Here is a 22,720-nt window from a genome sequence, read left to right as displayed (position 1 = left end):
TTAGAGTTTACTAGTGGGCGTATGTGGTCAAAGGCGAAAAAAGCTGTTAACGGACAATATTATTCAAAGATATTATTTGACTAAATAGTTCAACATATCATTTTTGTATACCATACTATATTTTTGCACAAAAAAATATTTTATGCATATCTATTAAAGCACATAACTTAGGTTATATTCAACCCACACCAAAAATCCGTCGGACATATGTAAAGGCGTTATATACTATACAAACTGTGTGCCAAAACGTAATAGAAATATGAAAAAATATATGAAAAAATATATGAAAAAATATATGAAAAATTGTATATATATGTAAAAAATATATGTATGTAAAAAATAATATACGTATGTAAAAAATAAAAAAAGGTTATGATGAAAATATATAAAAAATATAATCAAAAAAATGCCTCTGCAAAATTTAAAACTACAATGAAAAAATACAAAATATTCTAAGTAAAATAGCGATTTTGCATATGGTATAATTCCAAAGGAACAGCAAGTGACCACCACAAAATTCATTTTTTGTAGGTGTAATTGTTAAGTAAATACAATACTGCAAGTTGAACTTGGAAATCAGTCATTTAGAAAACATCCAATGTCAAAGTCGACATTGAGACCTTGAGGTTGTAAAGTCTTTAGATCAAAGATCTACTTACTTTCTCTTTTTAGAAGATCATTATGTATATTACCTCCTCTCCATTTCTTTTTCACTTTTTCTATTCCTAAAAAGAAAAAATGGTCTAGATTGCCATTATTACAAATGCCAAAGTGTTTAGCAATGGGGAGATCTTTATTTCTTTTGTGTGTAAAGTTTTCTATAGACCACATATGTTCCCTGATACGGGTACGCAGTGGTCTAGAGGTCTCACCTGTATACTGCAAACCACATTTGCATTGAATAATGTAAATAATATTGCTATCTGAACATCTAATAAGGTCTTTTATCTTATACATTTTTCCTGTTATATTTGATTTAAATTCTTTGCACTTACTTGAATGCTCACAAGACTTGCAGGTTAAACAAGGATAAAAACCCACTATACTATTACCTTTTATATCTGGTTGGTTAAGGCTATTCACATATACACAGATACAAAAATAAATGTATCTAAGCACTCTGAGGGTTTTCAAATAATATTTTTATTGGTGAGGTTTTGGGGATACATGTGATCCCCTTCTTCAGACTGAAGAAAGGGATTGTATATAACCAAATATACTGTATATATATATATATATATATATATATATATATGTAAACTGGGGGGGCGTTTGTATATATATATATATATATATATATATATATACTTACTATCCATCCAGTTAAATTATGTAATTATGTTATTGTAAGGTTTTGTTAGTTTAGCTGCTACCATGTGATTTACTTTTACTAAGACCTATTAGCTATGTAAAAAAAAAAGATAAAGGGTGAGGGTGGAAAGTGCACAGAAAATCTTGACTAGTATAGATTATATAAGCTTTGTCAACATACAGCTTTATTGCAGTTGTTAAGCAATAGTAGGTTTTGCATCAACCCTGGATGCTCTTCAGATAGTCTGCTCTTTTTTCTGATTCTGAATCACAGATATCTGCATGAGCCACACTTTCCCTTTGGCCAAAAGGAATATACGTCAGCACCAACCTTCCAGCGCCAGGTGGAAGGAAAGAGATAGGGTTAACCCATGAGGTGCTGATTGCTGGGTGAGCCTGGGTGAACTGAACCTTTGATGTTTATGTTAGCATGGTCATTGACTTCTCTGGTACTTTCTTCCAGGCCACACAAATATATTTGTTGGAATGTAAACAAAATAGATGTTTCTTCATTGATTTAATTAATATTATTATTCTTTATTAATAAAGCGCCAATAGATTCAGCAGCGCTGCCCATTGGTTCAAGAAAGTACAACAAGAAACAATACAATAAAAGACAACATTTTACAGAAAAAATACAGGGGAAATTGAGGTTCCTATTCCCGTGGGAACTTACAATCTAGATGGGTAGGAGGATGGGAAACAGGAGGTGGGGACTGCAAAGGTGAGAAAGATATTAGTGAGAAGATAGATGAGGGCAACTGTTAGGTAAGTGGAATTCATTTGTTACTGAGTTGGGTGATAAGGTTCTCTGAACAAAAAGGGAGCGTTTAAAGGAGGACAGGTTAGCGAGACTCACTTGCAACTAGCGAATGTGGTGATGCAGAGCAGGTGTAAAGCTTTTGGAATTTTGCTATTTTTGAATTGAGATGAAGCTACTTTTTTTTTCTGTTAGATAATTAGTTTAATGAAAGGGTTTTGATTGAATCTTGCCCATGGTCTAGCATGGTGAATTTTTTTTAACCCTTAAAGGGACTTGAAATAAAACGAGATTAAAAAAAATCAATCATATAAATGTAGAAAATAGCATATAAATGAAACATGTTAAAATGTAGATCTTTGTTCTGCAAAAAAATAAATTATTTTAAAATTAATTTTATCTATGTAACTCACTGAGTGAAAGGGACAACTCTGTATGTGGATAGAGAAATGTCTCACAAAAAAAAAAAACAATTTTAAGCACAGGGTCATCCTTTGAAAAATAACAATTAAAACTGTAATACATTTTTAAATATCCTCTTTTAAAAGCAACAGAAAAAATATTAATATCTCTTTAAACTCCACTCTGTTTAAAACTGCCATAAAGTCATTTTTAAAGGGGAAAGTAGAGGGGGCAGAAATAAAAAATGTTCTGAAATGGTTATTATGACAGTTGATTAAGCTTGTCTAAAATGAAATGAGAGTGCAAGCTAAAACAAATGTCATTTTCACAGTTGTGAGCAATTTAATGAACAAGACATTTTTAAGCACCAATAGGGTAATACATATCATTCCCATGCAGGTGATGTTACTTTTCATCAGGAAAACCTCTGCCTTTTTTCCATTATCGCTAAAAAAGTAAAATCATCTCCTTCAGGGTGGTTTAGTCTGAAGGCACCCTGTAATGAAAACATTTTAGCAGTTTATTTTAACAACTGCATACTTTCAGTAGATTCAAAAAGTCCTAGATACCTTTCATATCCCCCAACCTCTAAAGTGAAATTACATTATTGGGGAAAATGTTCGATTAGGAAAAACATTGACATTAAAAATAAGAAACACCCTCTAAACACCCTCTAACACAAACAAAATGTAACACTACCCTTCCTGGCTCTATGTGCACAATTGTACAAAATCTTAAATAAGCTCCCTTTAACTAAAATACCCACACTACCATTGCTCTCTTTATTGTAAGACCAAACTTTAGATCCAGTTGTCCAGGCAGTCTTTATAAAGGGCTATGACAAACCAATATTCCTGTAAACAGAGTAGCCATCATTTTGCATGGGTTACATGCTGTAGCCCCAAGTTTCACATCTTTGACAGACCTCATATTCAAAGAAGAAATTTTAAACATATTTACAAAATCAAAATGTTGGCACACATAAAGAAAATTACAGAACATTACCTCTTTCTCCTCCTCTCTTTCCCCTTACTGAGTTTTTTTTAATACACATCGGGGTCCATCACAATCTACTTTCTCCCAAAATGGCATTGTTCTTTACAGTCAGTGGCTTACAAGCAAACATTAACAGGAAAAAATTGCTCCACAACCTTTCTAGCTGTTGGGGGTCCTGATCTCCCTTTTCCTGCAAATTCCCTTAGCTGTACAAAATATCACATAACCATACACATGGACATTAACATATACATATGCAAATATGTGTCCTGCCCATGGTAGATGGACTATACAATAGTGATGACTAGAGCTTCAATAAATTGATACCATGGCCCATAGTTATTAAGGTCTAGCGGACCTGATCCGACACTGCGGATCAGGTCTGCCAGACCTCGCTGAATATGGCGAGCAATACGCTCGCCGTATTCAGCATTGTACCAGCAGCTCACAAGATCTGCTGGTGCAACGCCGCCCCCTGCAGACTCACGGCCAATGGGCCGCCAGCAGGGGGGTGTCAATCAACACGATGGTACTCGATCGGGTTGATTTCCGGCGATGTCTGTCCGCCTGCTCAGAGCAGGCGGACAGGGTTATGGAGCAGCGGTCTTTGTGACCGCTGCTTCATAACTGCTGTTTCTGGCGAGCCTGCAGGCATACGGAGCTTGATACATATGCCCCCATGTATGCTATTACTCCACTAAAACATCTTCTGCGGACATTTTAAAATGTGTGTTGCACATCTGCAAAATAATAGAATGATTCTAAATAGTCTCAGAATACTTTTAAAGGTGTGTTAAAGGCCCTTTCAGAGCTTTATCAAGTACCTTGAGGTGTCAAATTTGAAACAGCAAAACTAGATCCAAAGAGGTGTTGAAAAGTCTCTTGAAAATGGGTTGTGATCACTGAGAACTTTACGTCTTCATGTATTTTCTCTGAAACGGAAAAAACGATGATGGGTGCGGCAAATAGTAAAAAAAACGTGCTATTGTGATAACGTAAACATTTCTGACAGAAAAAGAGCACAAAAAACCTCAGCAGATAGATTGTGATCAACCCCTTAGACTCTTTAATGGGCTTCTTAGCAGTCTTTTTCTGCCCTAGATGCCTCAGGTTGATCCCCACCACAAACACTTGTAGCAGATCCTCAGTGAAGGACACTTCATATTCAACATTCTTCATAAAATCCTGGCCACAGTACAGATCTCAGCTCTACATTCCATGGTTACCCTCCATGACATCTTACTGGTTCATCAAAATACCACACTTCTCCCTCATCTGTTAAAAAAGTTCCAGCTGTAGTGAGCATGGAGCTGACTGTTCTATCACTGAACAGCTGGATTAACATTCTGCTGCACTGGACAGGATTCCCCCTTCTAGTAGCAGTATGTGGCTAAAGTAAGACTCCCCTGAGGAGCCAATGTGACCAAGTCAAGGGAGGAAGCTACAGTGTACCTTTGATAAGACCTTGTAGATCATTTGGTCTATTCAAAAGGCCAGAAGCTGCACATGATCATTAAATTACAGATTTCTATTCACTGTATACTGAACCTAGTATAGGGTATCCAAACCAATCTTGAAATAAGGTAAGGTAAATTAAAACAATGAGATACAAAAAAAACAAATTAACTAGATCACTGTATAGTAAGTTCCATATTCATCTTCATAAAACCTCAGGAAACAATGTTTCCATGGGAACAAGGGCTTTGGATATGGATATGCAAGTGAGCTCAACAATGCCTTATCTTTTTTTCTTTTTTCTTCTTTCTGTTTAAAATTCAAATTCCCTCATGCCAGTGCAGCTTAAATGCATAGCAGGGATAGGATAGATACTGTAAGAAAAATCACATTGTGTCTAAACCAAGTGAAGACCATACTTGCCAACTGCCTTGATTTTTTTTAGACAGCCTAGTTTTTGGCATCCTATACCATGGTATCATTGTCCTGGTAGTCTCTCCCACAATCTATCTATCTTTTGAGAGAGAGAGAGTTACTATGATTGTTCTGCACTTCACATTAAAATAACAGAATAATAAAATAATATATGTAAGTGATCTAGCATCTATGGACCTCCTCCAGGTAAGATTGAATAAAAAAATATGTAATATATTGTGCATTTGATATTACAGTGAATATTCTGGGGAATGATCATTACTGCTATAGCCTGCTTACTTGGTACTCTGCTGCAAAGTATTCCTGGATTATTATTTTTTTAAATGTCGGCAACTATAGAAGCGCGTTTTCTGATGGATTGGAATACTATTGATGAGATGTCTTGATGCAAACCATCTGACAGGTTTTTATGGTGCAAACAAATGAGAACCTTTCAAAAAAACTATTGTTTTTTTATGTGGACTGTTAATGGCTTTAAAAGGACAATAAATACATTTTGCTTTTGTGTAAAACTGTACTTGTCCCACAAAAAAGTCCTAAATTAAAGATTGCACAAAGCACACGTTTTACACAAAACCAACAGGTGTTTTATATTCCTTGAAACTCCTAACAATCTGCGTGAATCGCTTCACTCTACTTTTAGTTCTAGAAAATACAAATGTCAGGGATCTTTCTCCATAGTGCATATCCTGCAGTTTTCCTCACACTATATATTTGTGAAGTTCTGCAGAAGCTGGCGTCTATGCTGTTCTCACAATACCAGCAATCTCTGTAAAACCGCATGCAGAATGTTACTTTTCTTTTTTGCCCTGCAATTGGTTGGGTTTGTATAGCTCGTTGCACAGACCTACTGTGTCGTTTACACTGCTGTATAATTATCTTCAAATGCTCATGAAACAGACGTATAAAATAGTAGTTTTTAATATAATTACAGCTGTATAATTGTCACCAGAGATTGTCTATAGAAATAGCTTTTTTTCATTCTATGAGAATAGAAAAAAGGTCAAGCTAGGGCTTAACTGCAGCTGTCAATAGTTAAAAAGGGTTGAATGCAATATGTAAAAGTTACAAGACCAATATCATTTCGCATATTTTATATTGAAGGCTAGTTTTACCTGCTTTTAAAGCATCAGTCAAAAAAATAGATTTATATTCGGGAACATATAGGATTTTAAAATAGTATATTTTTATTTATTATTATTATTTATAAAGCACCAACATATTCTGCAGCACTGTCACTGAATGCCATTGGTATAAGTAAAATAATGATACAATACTAATAATAGAGAACACAAAATTGACAAAAAAAAAAAATACATGAGGAGTTTAGGGTCCTATTCACGTATCAACTTACAATCTAGAAGGGTAGGAGCGTGAGAAACAGAAGATGAAGACTGCAAGGGTGACAATGATGTTTCCCTGAACAAAAATGTATTTAGGAACTTTTTAAAAGAAAGGAGATTAGGGGAAAGTCTGACAGCAGGTGGAAGTGCGCTCCAGAGAGTTGGTGCCGCACGACAGAAGTCCTGCAGTCCAGCATGAGAAGAGGTGATGATAGAAGATGCAAGAAGCAGGTCCTTGTTGGAGCTTAGGGGGCGGGCTGGAGTACATTTGTTGAGGAGTGAGGACAGATAGGGGCAGCATTGGTGAGGGATTTGTAGGTCAGAGTGAGAATTTCAATTTATTTCTGCTATGAATGGGGAGCCAGTGAAGGGACTCACCGAGCGATGCAGCAGATAGAGAGCAACAGGACAGGTGGATTAGTCTGGCAGGGGAACTTAGAATGGATTGAAAGGGGGGGGGAGGTGGGAGAGAGGAAGGTCAGTTAGTAGGTTATTGCAGCAGTAAACTTGGGAAATGACAAGGGACTGGATTAGTTGCTTACTGGTGTCAGCATTCAGAAACAGAAGAGTTTTATAAACATTACCTGATTGAGGCAGGATGAAAGAACAATTGGATGTGGGGGATGAAGGACAGATTGGAGTTGTGTAACTCTGAGGCAGCGGACGTGGGGTTATGGGGAGTGATGCCATTGACAGTGAAAGAAAAGTCAGAAATTGGATTAGAGCTAGAGGGGGAAATTTGAAGCTCAGTCTTTGGCATGTTATTCTTTAGGTGGTGAGAGGTCATTCAGGAAGAAAACATAAATTATGCTTACCTGATAATTTCATTTTCTTCTGAAGGAAAGAGTCCACAGCTGCATTCATTACTTTTGGGAAATACAGAACCTGGCCAACAGGAGGAGGCAAAGACACCCCAGCCAAATGCTTAAATACCTTCCCCACTTCCCTCATCCCCCAGTCATTCTGCCGAGGGAACAAGGAACAGTAGGAAAAATATACGGGTGAAAAAAAGGTGCCAGAAGAACAAAAAATTACAGCCGCCTCATAGATAAAAACACGGGCAGGAGCTGTGGACTCTTCATTTCAGAAGAAAATGAAATGATCAGGTAAGCATAATTTATGTTTTTCTTCTTAAAAGGGAAGAGTCCACAGCTGCACTCATTACTTTTGGGAAAAGAATACCTAGCTAGAGGACACTGAATGCAAACAACGGGTCGGTACAAAGGTGGCCCCTTAGAAAGGCACCACAGCCTGATTACTCGAACCCTAAAAAGTATAGATAACACGGGTGAAACCCGAAGCCCAGTTAACTGCACATTAGTTACACCGCCGGCAAATCTGGACTAAACCACTAAGTCCCAGAGTTCGTCAAGCCCAAACAACCTCCGAGGTGTCAGCCCCGTGGATCACGACTCCCATGAAGGTACCCAGCCAAGACAAGGACCTCTATCTGCCCCCAAAAAGAAACAGAATCTCAAGAAAAATCCAAAGGCTCATTCCACTCTGCAGAACATAGAACAACCCATGGTTGTCGTACAATAGCAATGCCCAGGGAGGCAAACTCCCTAGAAACACAAGGACTGGAGAAGAAGAGATCCAAACCCAGGGAAACATGTCCCAAAAAAGGCCTTGAGGAACACCCTCATATCCCTGACACTGAACAATACCCAAAGGTATTCCAGGAAAACCATGAGTTCCCTGATGCCTTATATCAGATCTAGATCGGCAAGCTAGACAGCAGAGACAGCAGAAATAGGATAACTATCCCAGCTTTTAGTAAAGAGTTCTCCAAAAAGTGCTCATATCCCTCTGAATATCGGGCTCCAAGGAGTGCCCCCTCCCAGCACCAAAGCCAGTGGAAAGAAGAAGGACATCCAAGACCTCCTACAAAGGAAAGAACCGACTCTAAGGAAAACCCTGCATAGAATAACCAACCCCCAATCTTCCCTCTAGGATAATGGTCCCAGCCCAAAGACTAGTAAAGACCAAAGACAAGAATCCCAGACTTCTGGGAAAAAAAAGGAAGGGTCAGCGTAGGAACAAAGCCCCCGGTTAGACCGCTGACCGTTACAACAAATGGTATGCTACCATTAGTCAAGATAGACATTGTGTAACCCATGCACATCGCAATTCCTCTTCCAGGATTCTGGAACGCAAGCAGGGAAAATACCCTTACTAGGCAAGACCCACAGGTCGCTCCAAATACTAAGGTAACTCCGAATTAGGAGAACTGTACCCCTGCTCTAGAAGAGAAGGAAATAAACAATAGAAACCTACCCTACCATAGAGGTGAAACCTCTTGGCCATTTCGCCAACTCAGGTGAGGATACCTGGAGTCTACAGGAACAGAGTAAATGCGCCAGAATACCAGTAGGGAACCGTCAGAAGGACCTAAAGCCTAAGCCACAAAACAAGGCATCTCTCACAGAGCCCCAGCCTCTATGGAGAGAGGCCCACGGGACCACAACATCTAGTGTGAGATTGAATCGTCCACACCCATCCAAGGAGAGACACGTACCTGGGTCAGGGTCCTCAAAAAAGGAATAAAATGCCAATCTAACTTCCAGAGGAACCCTAAACTGCCTTCTACAAGAAGGAATGCACCTCTAAGATCCGTAGACTTAGTGATCTAGCAATAGCCTCAAACCCAAAAGTCACAAAGGACTTCCTTAACGGTCTAAGATTCAGCACCCAGGGCACTTGGATCACCCAGAAATCTCGTAGGCTAGCGTTAATATGCGCTACACACACAGGCAAGGGAGCAACCAACACCTGAAGGCGAATGAGAACCCTGGACCCTGCTTGTCATTCGAACTTAAGACACCACCCACGAAGCCCCCAATGGAGCATCGAGGATAAATGGTCAACTACCTGACCACAGAAAGGCGGCTCTCCATTACCGACCTCGCCCCTTCACTGACAAGCCACGAGGCTAGAGTTGCAAGAGGATGGGATTACACCCGAACGTCAAGATCATAGTCAGACCAAGGGTAATGGAAGAGACAACAGCTCGAGATCCTTGAAGGATCTATCTACCAAAATCTTCTTTATGCAGGCAACAGCCGGAGCTTCGCAGCTCCCCACAGAAGGCAGGGAAAACTTGCACACCAACTCATAGAGTAACACAACTCTGAGCAGAGAAAGAATATGCCCACTCATCCCGACCATATAATCCACCCAAGGTGGGAAGGAAGGAAACTCCGCCACCGCAATAAAATGCTTAATAGGCTAAAGAGTCAGCATTTGGAAGAACCTCGAGTGAAAATGCAAATTATTAATCACTCGGCACACCAGACCACATAGGTCACACACTTCTCCCACTCCAAGAATGGAATAACGGTTCTGAGTCCCCGGAGTTCTTAAGAACCATGATAGTGTCTGCAAAAACAGATCCGTATCCCAGGCAAGAAGCCTGAAAAGACAACCTAGATTGGCACTCATAACCCTCCATTCAGAGAGGTTGTATTTAAACAAAAGGCCTCATTCTTCGGTAGGATCCAAGCCCAGAGTCCATAGCATAGGCCAAGAGACATTCAAAATCCAGCAGGATTAATCAGCACCACGAGGGTGACTTGAAACCTGGTAACAGCCGAAAAAGGTATCCAACCAGTACCTGCCTGGTATAAGGACACTCTACAACTTCCCAAGGTCCAAGAAAATTTGTCCCGAAGGATCCATAACTGAATTAGAAAAACATAATTCTATTATTCAACAAGTGCACAACTTCTGAGAAAGTGCCCACGCGACCTAAGCCGCAAGTATCGGTTCCAGAGAAGAACGTTCATAAAGAAGAACTTCTAACAGAAATGAGCTTAGGAAAAAAACAAATCAAACACATCCATCTGAATCAAAAAATAAAATAAAGGCAGCACCCATAAGGTGAACACCCAAGGTGAATGAGGACGACAACGGAACCAGCTGAATAAAAACCCCATTCACCCAAGCTCAGAACTGGAACCGAAATACACAAAGCAAAAGAAAAACGGCGACATTAAGAAGATTGGCTTCATCCCCAAACCTCATATCCATTTTGCCATCCAGCTTCTAAGGCAACGGATCCCTCGGCCCACAAGGACTGGGATCCTCCAACATTGCCAAAACATGTCTTAAAAGAACACGAAGGTGAACCAGTCTATAATGGAAGGCAATATTCCCTTGCTGGATCAACTGAAGACCCTGGCTCCGAGATAGATTACAAAAATTACAAAAACTAACTGGCATCCTTTAACACCCCCAATGGCTGGGGCACTCACCACCTCCTGTGACCCAGAAAACCCACGAGCAAGACTCTCTCAGTCGCACACAGTCAGCATATGGAAGTGAGAACAACGTAACTGCACCCGTCACGAGGTGCACCGTGCCAGTCACGAAAAGGGCACACAATCTGGAAAGATTGCGTCATTAAAAGAAGGCCATGAGCCTAAGTATAGCTACACATTTGCAGATAGAACCATATAATAACATGATTTAAAGTCCCCCCTGTTCAATAACCCCCCTCAGGAGATATTAACCCATGATTCCTTGTTTTGTTAACATTACATTCACATATTGAAATAAAATGATCTTACTGGAATCTACGTTGTGGAACAGGAACACGGCCCTTCAAGTGTGACAGTTAGTAGCCTCGCTTCTGATATGGACTTGAGTGAAGAAAGGTAGGCAGCAAAACTCATCAATGCTGATTACATAGGAGCTGTTAACATGAGTTGGGATGGGTTCACAGGAAAACTCTCCCTGCATCTCTGGACTCTAACTTTTATCCATGCTCTCACTGAGAGGCTGACAGGATTGCTTAAAACTCCAATCCAATTGTGAAGAGTACTACCCTCCATGAGAGACTATCTGAAACTTCTGATACTTCTCTGCCAACCTCCTGTGACGAAAGGCAAAGAATGACTGGGGGATGTGGGAAGTGGGGAAGGTATTTAAGCCTTTGGCTGGGGTGTCTTTGCCTCCTCCTGGTGGCCAGGTTCTGTATTTCCCAAAAGTAATGAATGCAGCTGTGGACTCTTCCCTTTTAAGAAGTAAATGATCATATTACACAATCTACCTTGTTAAACCCTTTGATTCCAAATATGGGGTGGATCCCAATCTTTCATTTTTTTTAATATTGGAAAAATGTGAATAGAGGTTATTTATTTATTTGTTTATTAACAAAGTGATCACAATCGTTCTGAGTCAAACACAGCTGAGCTGGATAATGGCCATGAGATTTAAACTCCATATTTCCACAACGGCACCCTGAACAACCAATAATGAATGTCAATCACTGAAATCTGAATCTGAGTTAATGGGGTTAATGGAGTCGATTTGTGTGTTTTTCAATTGGAAAGAGTGGTGTTTTTGATAAGTTTAAACAATATGAATGCTATTTGTATATGGACATGATAGGGTTACTGGGCATGTTTGCTCAATTATATTTTTGCAACTATATTTTACAACAAAACCTTTTTTTTTTATTTTAAAATTAATTTGGAAAACCTAAAATTAAGAAGATTGTGAGAAATAAACTGAGGAAGGTCAGTTAGTAGGTTATTGCAGCAGTAAACTTGGGAAATGACAAGGGACTGGATTAGTTGCTTACTGGTGTCAGCATTCAGAAACAGAAGAGTTTTATAAACATTACCTGATTGAGGCAGGATGAAAGAGCAATTGGATGTGGGGGATGAAGGACAGATTGGAGTTGTGTAACTCTGAGGCAGCGGACGTGGGGTTATGGGGAGTGATGCCATTGACAGTGAAAGAAAAGTCAGAAATTGGATTAGAGCTAGAGGGGGAAATTTGAAGCTCAGTCTTTGGCATGTTATTCTTTAGGTGGTGAGAGGTCATTCAGGAAGAAAACATAAATTATGCTTACCTGATAATTTCATTTTCTTCTGAAGGAAAGAGTCCACAGCTGCATTCATTACTTTTGGGAAATACAGAACCTGGCCAACAGGAGGAGGCAAAGACACCCCAGCCAAATGCTTAAATACCTTCCCCACTTCCCTCATCCCCCAGTCATTCTGCCGAGGGAACAAGGAACAGTAGGAAAAATATACGGGTGAAAAAAAGGTGCCAGAAGAACAAAAAATTACAGCCGCCTCATAGATAAAAACACGGGCAGGAGCTGTGGACTCTTCATTTCAGAAGAAAATGAAATGATCAGGTAAGCATAATTTATGTTTTTCTTCTTAAAAGGGAAGAGTCCACAGCTGCACTCATTACTTTTGGGAAAAGAATACCTAGCTAGAGGACACTGAATGCAAACAACGGGTCGGTACAAAGGTGGCCCCTTAGAAAGGCACCACAGCCTGATTACTCGAACCCTAAAAAGTATAGATAACACGGGTGAAACCCGAAGCCCAGTTAACTGCACATTAGTTACACCGCCGGCAAATCTGGACTAAACCACTAAGTCCCAGAGTTCGTCAAGCCCAAACAACCTCCGAGGTGTCAGCCCCGTGGATCACGACTCCCATGAAGGTACCCAGCCAAGACAAGGACCTCTATCTGCCCCCAAAAAGAAACAGAATCTCAAGAAAAATCCAAAGGCTCATTCCACTCTGCAGAACATAGAACAACCCATGGTTGTCGTACAATAGCAATGCCCAGGGAGGCAAACTCCCTAGAAACACAAGGACCGGAGAAGAAGAGATCCAAACCCAGGGAAACATGTCCCAAAAAAGGCCTTGAGGAACACCCTCATATCCCTGACACTGAACAATACCCAAAGGTATTCCAGGAAAACCATGAGTTCCCTGATGCCTTATATCAGATCTAGATCGGCAAGCTAGACAGCAGAGACAGCAGAAATAGGATAACTATCCCAGCTTTTAGTAAAGAGTTCTCCAAAAAGTGCTCATATCCCTCTGAATATCGGGCTCCAAGGAGTGCCCCCTCCCAGCACCAAAGCCAGTGGAAAGAAGAAGGACATCCAAGACCTCCTACAAAGGAAAGAACCGACTCTAAGGAAAACCCTGCATAGAATAACCAACCCCCAATCTTCCCTCTAGGATAATGGTCCCAGCCCAAAGACTAGTAAAGACCAAAGACAAGAATCCCAGACTTCTGGGAAAAAAAAGGAAGGGTCAGCGTAGGAACAAAGCCCCCGGTTAGACCGCTGACCGTTACAACAAATGGTATGCTACCATTAGTCAAGATAGACATTGTGTAACCCATGCACATCGCAATTCCTCTTCCAGGATTCTGGAACGCAAGCAGGGAAAATACCCTTACTAGGCAAGACCCACAGGTCGCTCCAAATACTAAGGTAACTCCGAATTAGGAGAACTGTACCCCTGCTCTAGAAGAGAAGGAAATAAACAATAGATACCTACCCTACCATAGAGGTGAAACCTCTTGGCCATTTCGCCAACTCAGGTGAGGATACCTGGAGTCTACAGGAACAGAGTAAATGCGCCAGAATACCAGTAGGGAACCGTCAGAAGGACCTAAAGCCTAAGCCACAAAACAAGGCATCTCTCACAGAGCCCCAGCCTCTATGGAGAGAGGCCCACGGGACCACAACATCTAGTGTGAGATTGAATCGTCCACACCCATCCAAGGAGAGACACGTACCTGGGTCAGGGTCCTCAAAAAAGGAATAAAACGCCAATCTAACTTCCAGAGGAACCCTAAACTGCCTTCTACAAGAAGGAATGCACCTCTAAGATCCGTAGACTTAGCGATCTAGCAATAGCCTCAAACCCAAAAGTCACAAAGGACTTCCTTAACGGTCTAAGATTCAGCACCCAGGGCACTTGGATCACCCAGAAATCTCGTAGGCTAGCGTTAATATGCGCTACACACACAGGCAAGGGAGCAACCAACACCTGAAGGCGAATGAGAACCCTGGACCCTGCTTGTCATTCGAACTTAAGACACCACCCACGAAGCCCCCAATGGAGCATCGAGGATAAATGGTCAACTACCTGACCACAGAAAGGCGGCTCTCCGTTACCGACCTCGCCCCTTCACTGACAAGCCACGAGGCTAGAGTTGCAAGAGGATGGGATTACACCCGAACGTCAAGATCATAGTCAGACCAAGGGTAATGGAAGAGACAACAGCTCGAGATCCTTGAAGGATCTATCTACCAAAATCTTCTTTATGCAGGCAACAGCCGGAGCTTCGCAGCTCCCCACAGAAGGCAGGGAAAGCTTGCACACCAACTCATAGAGTAACACAACTCTGAGCAGAGAAAGAATATGCCCACTCATCCCGACCATATAATCCACCCAAGGTGGGAAGGAAGGAAACTCCGCCACCGCAATAAAATGCTTAATAGGCTAAAGAGTCAGCATTTGGAAGAACCTCGAGTGAAAATGCAAATTATTAATCACTCGGCACACCAGACCACATAGGTCACACACTTCTCCCACTCCAAGAATGGAATAACGGTTCTGAGTCCCCGGAGTTCTTAAGAACCATGATAGTGTCTGCAAAAACAGATCCGTATCCCAGGCAAGAAGCCTGAAAAGACAACCTAGATTGGCACTCATAACCCTCCATTCAGAGAGGTTGTATTTAAACAAAAGGCCTCATTCTTCGGTAGGATCCAAGCCCAGAGTCCATAGCATAGGCCAAGAGACATTCAAAATCCAGCAGGATTAATCAGCACCACGAGGGTGACTTGAAACCTGGTAACAGCCGAAAAAGGTATCCAACCAGTACCTGCCTGGTATAAGGACACTCTACAACTTCCCAAGGTCCAAGAAAATTTGTCCCGAAGGATCCATAACTGAATTAGAAAAACATAATTCTATTATTCAACAAGTGCACAACTTCTGAGAAAGTGCCCACGCGACCTAAGCCGCAAGTATCGGTTCCAGAGAAGAACGTTCATAAAGAAGAACTTCTAACAGAAATGAGCTTAGGAAAAAAACAAATCAAACACATCCATCTGAATCAAAAAATAAAATAAAGGCAGCACCCATAAGGTGAACACCCAAGGTGAATGAGGACGACAACGGAACCAGCTGAATAAAAACCCCATTCACCCAAGCTCAGAACTGGAACCGAAATACACAAAGCAAAAGAAAAACGGCGACATTAAGAAGATTGGCTTCATCCCCAAACCTCATATCCATTTTGCCATCCAGCTTCTAAGGCAACGGATCCCTCGGCCCACAAGGACTGGGATCCTCCAACATTGCCAAAACATGTCTTAAAAGAACACGAAGGTGAACCAGTCTATAATGGAAGGCAATATTCCCTTGCTGGATCAACTGAAGACCCTGGCTCCGAGATAGATTACAAAAATTACAAAAACTAACTGGCATCCTTTAACACCCCCAATGGCTGGGGCACTCACCACCTCCTGTGACCCAGAAAACCCACGAGCAAGACTCTCTCAGTCGCACACAGTCAGCATATGGAAGTGAGAACAACGTAACTGCACCCGTCACGAGGTGCACCGTGCCAGTCACGAAAAGGGCACACAATCTGGAAAGATTGCGTCATTAAAAGAAGGCCATGAGCCTAAGTATAGCTACACATTTGCAGATAGAACCATATAATAACATGATTTAAAGTCCCCCCTGTTCAATAACCCCCCTCAGGAGATATTAACCCATGATTCCTTGTTTTGTTAACATTACATTCACATATTGAAATAAAATGATCTTACTGGAATCTACGTTGTGGAACAGGAACACGGCCCTTCAAGTGTGACAGTTAGTAGCCTCGCTTCTGATATGGACTTGAGTGAAGAAAGGTAGGCAGCAAAACTCATCAATGCTGATTACATAGGAGCTGTTAACATGAGTTGGGATGGGTTCACAGGAAAACTCTCCCTGCATCTCTGGACTCTAACTTTTATCCATGCTCTCACTGAGAGGCTGACAGGATTGCTTAAAACTCCAATCCAATTGTGAAGAGTACTACCCTCCATGAGAGACTATCTGAAACTTCTGATACTTCTCTGCCAACCTCCTGTGACGAAAGGCAAAGAATGACTGGGGGATGTGGGAAGTGGGGAAGGTATTTAAGCCTTTGGCTGGGGTGTCTTTGCCTCCTCCTGGTGGCCAGGTTCTGTATTTCCCAAAAGTAATGAATGCAGCTGTGGACTCTTCCCTTTTAAGAAGTAAATGATCATATTACACAATCTACCTTGTTAAACCCTTTGATTCCAAATATGGGGTGGATCCCAATCTTTCATTTTTTTTAATATTGGAAAAATGTGAATAGAGGTTATTTATTTATTTGTTTATTAACAAAGTGATCACAATCGTTCTGAGTCAAACACAGCTGAGCTGGATAATGGCCATGAGATTTAAACTCCATATTTCCACAACGGCACCCTGAACAACCAATAATGAATGTCAATCACTGAAATCTGAATCTGAGTTAATGGGGTTAATGGAGTCGATTTGTGTGTTTTGCAATTGGAAAGAGTGGTGTTTTTGATAAGTTTAAACAATATGAATGCTATTTGTATATGGACATGATAGGGTTACTGGGCATGTTTGCTCAATTATATTTTTGCAACTATATTTTACAACAAAACCTTTTTTTTTTATTTTAAAATTAATTTGGAAAACCTAAAATTAAGAAGATTGTGAGAAATAAATTTCCATAAAAAAAGTTGCCATGACCTATATCATCTTCTATAATGGGATTTTAACAGATTGTAACAGTTTTCATACTATAAATCTTGAAACCAATACATAATATGGTTTAAAGGGACATGAAACCCAACATTTTTCCTTCCATGGTTCAGATAGAGCATACAATTTTAAACAACTTTACAAATTACTTCTATTATCAATTTTGCTTCATTGTCTTGCTATTCTTTATTAAAGGAGCAGCAATGCACTACTGGCAGCATATCAGTATGCCAATGATAAAAGGTATATATGTGTAGTCACCAATCAGCAACTAGCACCCAACTCCTGAGCCTACCTACGTATGCTTTTCAACAAAGACCACCAAGAGAACAAAACAAATGTAACAACAGAAGTAAATTTAAAATGTGTTTAACATTGTATGCTGAATCAATATCAGGAAATAATCGTATTGGGTTTCATGTCCATTTAAACTTTAAGGGAGAAGCAAGCAAAATAAATAGAAAAAAGTGAACCACAAAGATTGTTTTTACTGTTTTGTATTTATTTTTCATTTCTAATTCAAAATATATATCATCAATTGAAGTTTAATTTCTGTTACATTGCATTATTCAAAAGAAATATTATTATTATTATTATCATTATTATTATCATTATCATCATCATTGTTTATTTGTAAAGTGACACCAAATTATACATTTATTAAGCACTTTAATTGCAGTTAGTGAAACCAAGCAGTTTTGTGGTAGCCTATAGGTGTAGTGCCAAAACATTTGTTCATTATGCCATCTTGGGCACTTGTGTCATAGTTTTTCCACAACTGTCTTAAAGGGACATTAAACTGCTGAGTACAACTACGGTAGCGTGGTTACTACTCATCATACTGTTGTTCTTCCTCCTATGCCTGCTGCTGTCTTAAAGATGTTCTCTTGTATTAACCCCTTACTATTATCAGTTAGTGAAGCTCTGCATCCTTACCCTAGGTGTCGCCATCTTGGAACTTATATTTGTTATGTAACTTTTAAACTGTGCAAAAAATTGCAAAAATGTAACCCATCCGCTCTCTATTATGGGAGCTAAACGGAAGTGCAGGTACAGCTGTTAAAATGCCAGTAGCATCCCAGATCTGTGAGAGTGCACTGCTCTTAACACAGTGTGCAACAATACGCTGCTACAAGATGGCGGCACCCAGTAAAAAATGCACAGCTTTACCAGCTGGATTCTGTAATGAGTTTAAATAAGAGAACAGCTTTAAATAGAGCTGCAGGTACAGAGGGAAATACAGTAGCATGGTGAGCAATAACAGTGGTAGTATAATTATATCCAGCAGTTTAATGTCACTTTATATGCTAAACATACCATGAGTCCTGCAGCACTTCTAATGAACAGAGTCAGCAGTAGTGTAGTCCCCAGCAGGATTAAGGATTTAAAGGGGTTACTGTTGCTGTTCACTTGCTGCTGTTAGTCTTTGCAGCCAGCGGCAGCTCCAGAGCATGGGAATTGAATGTTGGCGCCATTCAGTGGCAGAGCGATCACACCAGTGGCATACATGAGGCAAACTTTCTTAGGCTCTCTTGTACTGGGAATTGAGGGGGAATTGTGGGGCAGGTCCACGAGGTGCCAAGGGTTGGGTTTTTAATGCTGTGGATAGTATTGGGTGGGCTCCAACTTCTCTAAAGAAACTTAAATTGCTGAAAATGCAGGCAATAAAAAATAAAAAAAAATACACTGCAAAGTATTTTATATCTCCTAATTACACATTAGAGGTTCCATTAAACAAGCAGCAGAGGATGTTATGGAGCCCTTGCAGTGCTTAGCGCAAACTACTTTTCTTGTAATGTAAATCTGAAAATTGTGTTTTTACCACCCCCACGCCAGAGATTCTGGAGTGTATTTTGTGATATTCAGAACTTTGACCATCCTACATACTGCAAAGTGATTGTTTGAGCAGGAGCTCATTTATATCTGTCCATAACTAGCTACAGTAAATTAAATACGCTAATTTTCAAATGGTATATTCCTGGGCTGTAAAACTGTACATTTTCTTAGCAAAATCAGTTTTAAAATCTTTTTTTTTAATGTAATTTTATATCTAGATATTTTTGCAATGCTGTACATTTAGATATACATAAATGACTGTAATGCTCTTTTTAAATTCCCCAGCATGACCCCTACAGGTTCAGTTGTTAGAAACTATTTAAGCTGTATAAGGACATTTACAAAAGAAGAGGCAGTTGCTTCCAGGCCATAACTCTGCTGCGGGCCTCACTTGGCAAATATATAATCACTATGAGATTAACTTCTTTGGATTAGGGGATTAATAGCCTTGTTCTACACAGCTGCCTATCTGTTATTCAATAAAATAAGGATTGCTAATGATAGTTATTTCTCGCTGTTAGAATGATCTCTTTTCTCTGACACAATAGATGCCCTCATCTTGAGTGCTGCCGCCATGGACATTAATACAAAAAGGCATGAATATATATATATTAACGCTAATCTGAGAAGTTCATCACACAGCTCTGCGGCATCATAATGTATTTTTATGATGATACTGAATTATAGGTTTATGGTTTATAAAGCACTTATCTGTGCCCGTCGTATTTAGATTGTAATATAGCACAAATGAACAAAGAGGTTGCACTTGATAATGCTTAAAGGGACATACTTAAAGGGACATCAAAAGCAATAAGAAAATGTAATCTATTTTCTTATTGCACTATTCAGGGGTTAGTTCTGGAGTGGCAATGCACTTCTGCTCCAGAGCTGAACTCAGCCATTGATTGGTGATCTTGATTGGTTCACCAGCTGTCTTTATCTCCTGACCAGCGCACTGTAATCCAGATCTGACTTAAAATATGTTTTTAAACCCATTGCCTGTTTTTAAATGCATTATTCTAAGCAAACAATAGTACAATAAGAAAATAATCTTAATGCGTTTCTTTTCGCAGTTTTATATTCGTTTATAAACACAAAGGCGCCTATTTATCAAGCTCCGAATGGAGCTTAAGGGCTCGTGTTTCTCGCGGTCACAAAGACTGCTGCACCATAACCCTGTCCGTCTGCTCTGATGAGGCGGACAGGAATCGCTGTAATGTAATCAGATTGAGTATGATCGGGTTGATTGACACCCTCTGCTGGCGGCCGATTGTGAGCTGCTGGTGCAATGCTGAATACGAAGAGCGTATTGCTCTCCGCATTTAGCGATGTCTGTCGGACCTGATCCGCACTGTCGGATCAGGTCCGACAGACATTTGTTAAATATGCCTCTAAAAGTTATTTATTATATCTAATAACTATTCATGTGCATATTTATATATATATATATATATATATTTATATATATATATATATATATATATATATATATATATATATATATATATATATATACTGTATATATTCTTGTAACAATTGTTAAGGACTCAAATCCCACTATTTACTCAGGATACAACATATATTGCTGCCATATAACTGTCTGCAGAAACTGGTGCTATTTTTTTCCCTATAGATGCTTTTTAGTGTTGCCATGGTTACATAGAATGACACAGGTTCCACATTAAACTACCATGCACTTAACAAATAAAACATTAAAACTGTCTGAAAGAATTTTCTGATGTGGTATGAACAAGGAAATAAAAGTTAAAGATGATGGCTGACAATATTCAGATTTAGTCATTCAGTACTGTGTAAACAATACTTTTCTTAAACAGACATAATATTCCAGTGATAAAATTATCTAATGTACATAAGCATCCTAAAATCATTTTGTACGCTAATTTATTACTGTTTTGTTTTTTTCATTTAGAACGCACAGCACCTCCATCCCATTGATTGAACGAACTTTTACAACGTTCCCTTCATTTAACTCTGTTGGAGAATGGTTGGAGGCCATCGAGATGGAGAGGTACAAAGATAACTTCACGGCAGCAGGATATTGTTATTTGGAGTCTGTGGCCAGAATGACAGTTCAGTAAGTTTACTAAAAATAGGGAGTACAGATTTGCTTCTTTAGAAAGTTATTTGATCTTTAGTGAATTTAAATTCAGAACTGGTCCATTTAAAAAAACTGTGAACGTTTGTAATTCAGACTGTGATTTTTTCCCCCCTGCAAAAGACACAAGGACATCAGATGATGGGAATATACAAGTATTGTTTAGGTTCAGTTTGCTTGTAGATTATAAAAAATAAAATGGCTGACCTTGTATACTTTCAGTTTGTAATTAGTGTTAGTTTTAAAGGGCCATTAGAATAAAACAAAATACACATGCTTTGTTAGACCTTGTGCCTTTATGTGTTTAACCCCTGCAAAGGGGTTAAACACATAGTAGAAATACCATTCAGGACCCACAGATCACTACAGAGCAGTACTTCTACTATGCAGGGGTTTTACAGGGATTAAACACACAGAGTTGCAGTGTTGTAAATTCTAACATTTCATGCTCTAACGAATTAGAGCATGTCATTGTTCAACTATAATGTCTCTTTAAGGCTAAGATAAGTAATATGTCCTTATTTTTTATTGTAAAACTTTAAAAAAAAAAATCAGTTTGCAGAGCAGTAGGGAATATTTGTGTACAGCTTTATCAAACACAATTATTATTATTCTTATTCTTTATTTATAAAGCGGCAACAGATTCCGCAGCACAGGGAAAGTATTTTATTTAAATATGCATAGTATTTATCAACAGTTAATAACTGCATGGGAAATTACCTGTTTACAAAATAAAATGCCTTTAGAAATAATCAAAAATGTAATTGTTTTATAATCAATACCAAACCAAGTTTAAGTATATTTTTTTCTTACCACCTCTGTTGTGGCCAATTAGAGACAGATATATGAGTTTCTGTGACATCAATAAATCACTGCGTATATTTTTTGTAGGTTTAGGGTCCTCCTGACTCTTGCATGAATGTTAGGTTATCTGAAAAGCTCATATAAAATATCTCTTGTTATTACATTTCATTAAAACATTCTATTCATCTGTTTCTCAGGGATGTAATGAGTCTCGGGATTAGTTCTTTGGAGCACCAGAAAACTATTCTCAGTGGTATTCAGACCCTGAGGGCCCAAGTTATTCAGATGCACGGACGTGGAGTGCAGGTTTGACGCAGGACAAAACAACACAAACTCTGGAACTTAAACTCCAAGGAGAGAGCTGTGCAGGCCACACAAGCAAAATACAGAGGCAGAATTGAAGGAGTATTGACAAATATAATCGGAACCCAGATGAATCCGAGATCTCTTTAAACTCCAAGCAATGATGATTTTGCCAAATGATTGGAATGCCCGTGTCACGTGTGGAAGATGACGTAGATGTACGGATGATTTATTTATTTTTATTCCCTTTTTCGGAAGGAGTTAATCGGTTTGTGCATTCCCAATACAAAGAAACGGCAGATTTGAAAGGTTTTTTTTTTAACCCAAGTGTCTGTATGATACATAGGCATACAGGGTGAACTTATACAAA

General features: G+C 39.5%; 1 protein-coding gene across 6 annotated transcripts in view; it reads left to right on the top strand.

Annotated features, from left to right (window-relative positions):
- EPHA10 (EPH receptor A10) overlaps window positions 1-22,379 on the top strand; it is a 1,001,793-nt gene extending 979,414 nt beyond the window's left edge. For all 6 annotated transcript variants that reach the window (XM_053707154.1, XM_053707156.1, XM_053707152.1 and 3 more), the window contains 2 exons: window positions 21,067-21,222; window positions 22,245-22,379. In XM_053707154.1, the coding sequence (XP_053563129.1) occupies window positions 21,067-21,222; window positions 22,245-22,359 (271 nt within the window). In that variant the 3' untranslated portion in view covers window positions 22,360-22,379. The remainder of the gene's footprint in view (window positions 1-21,066; window positions 21,223-22,244) is intronic.
- The last annotated feature ends 341 nt before the right edge of the window (window positions 22,380-22,720 follow it).

This window comes from Bombina bombina, chromosome 3 (genome assembly GCF_027579735.1).
Source record: "Bombina bombina isolate aBomBom1 chromosome 3, aBomBom1.pri, whole genome shotgun sequence".
In the NCBI taxonomy this organism is placed as follows: Eukaryota; Metazoa; Chordata; class Amphibia; order Anura; family Bombinatoridae; genus Bombina; species Bombina bombina.
This window is presented reverse-complemented; position numbering and strand designations above follow the sequence as displayed.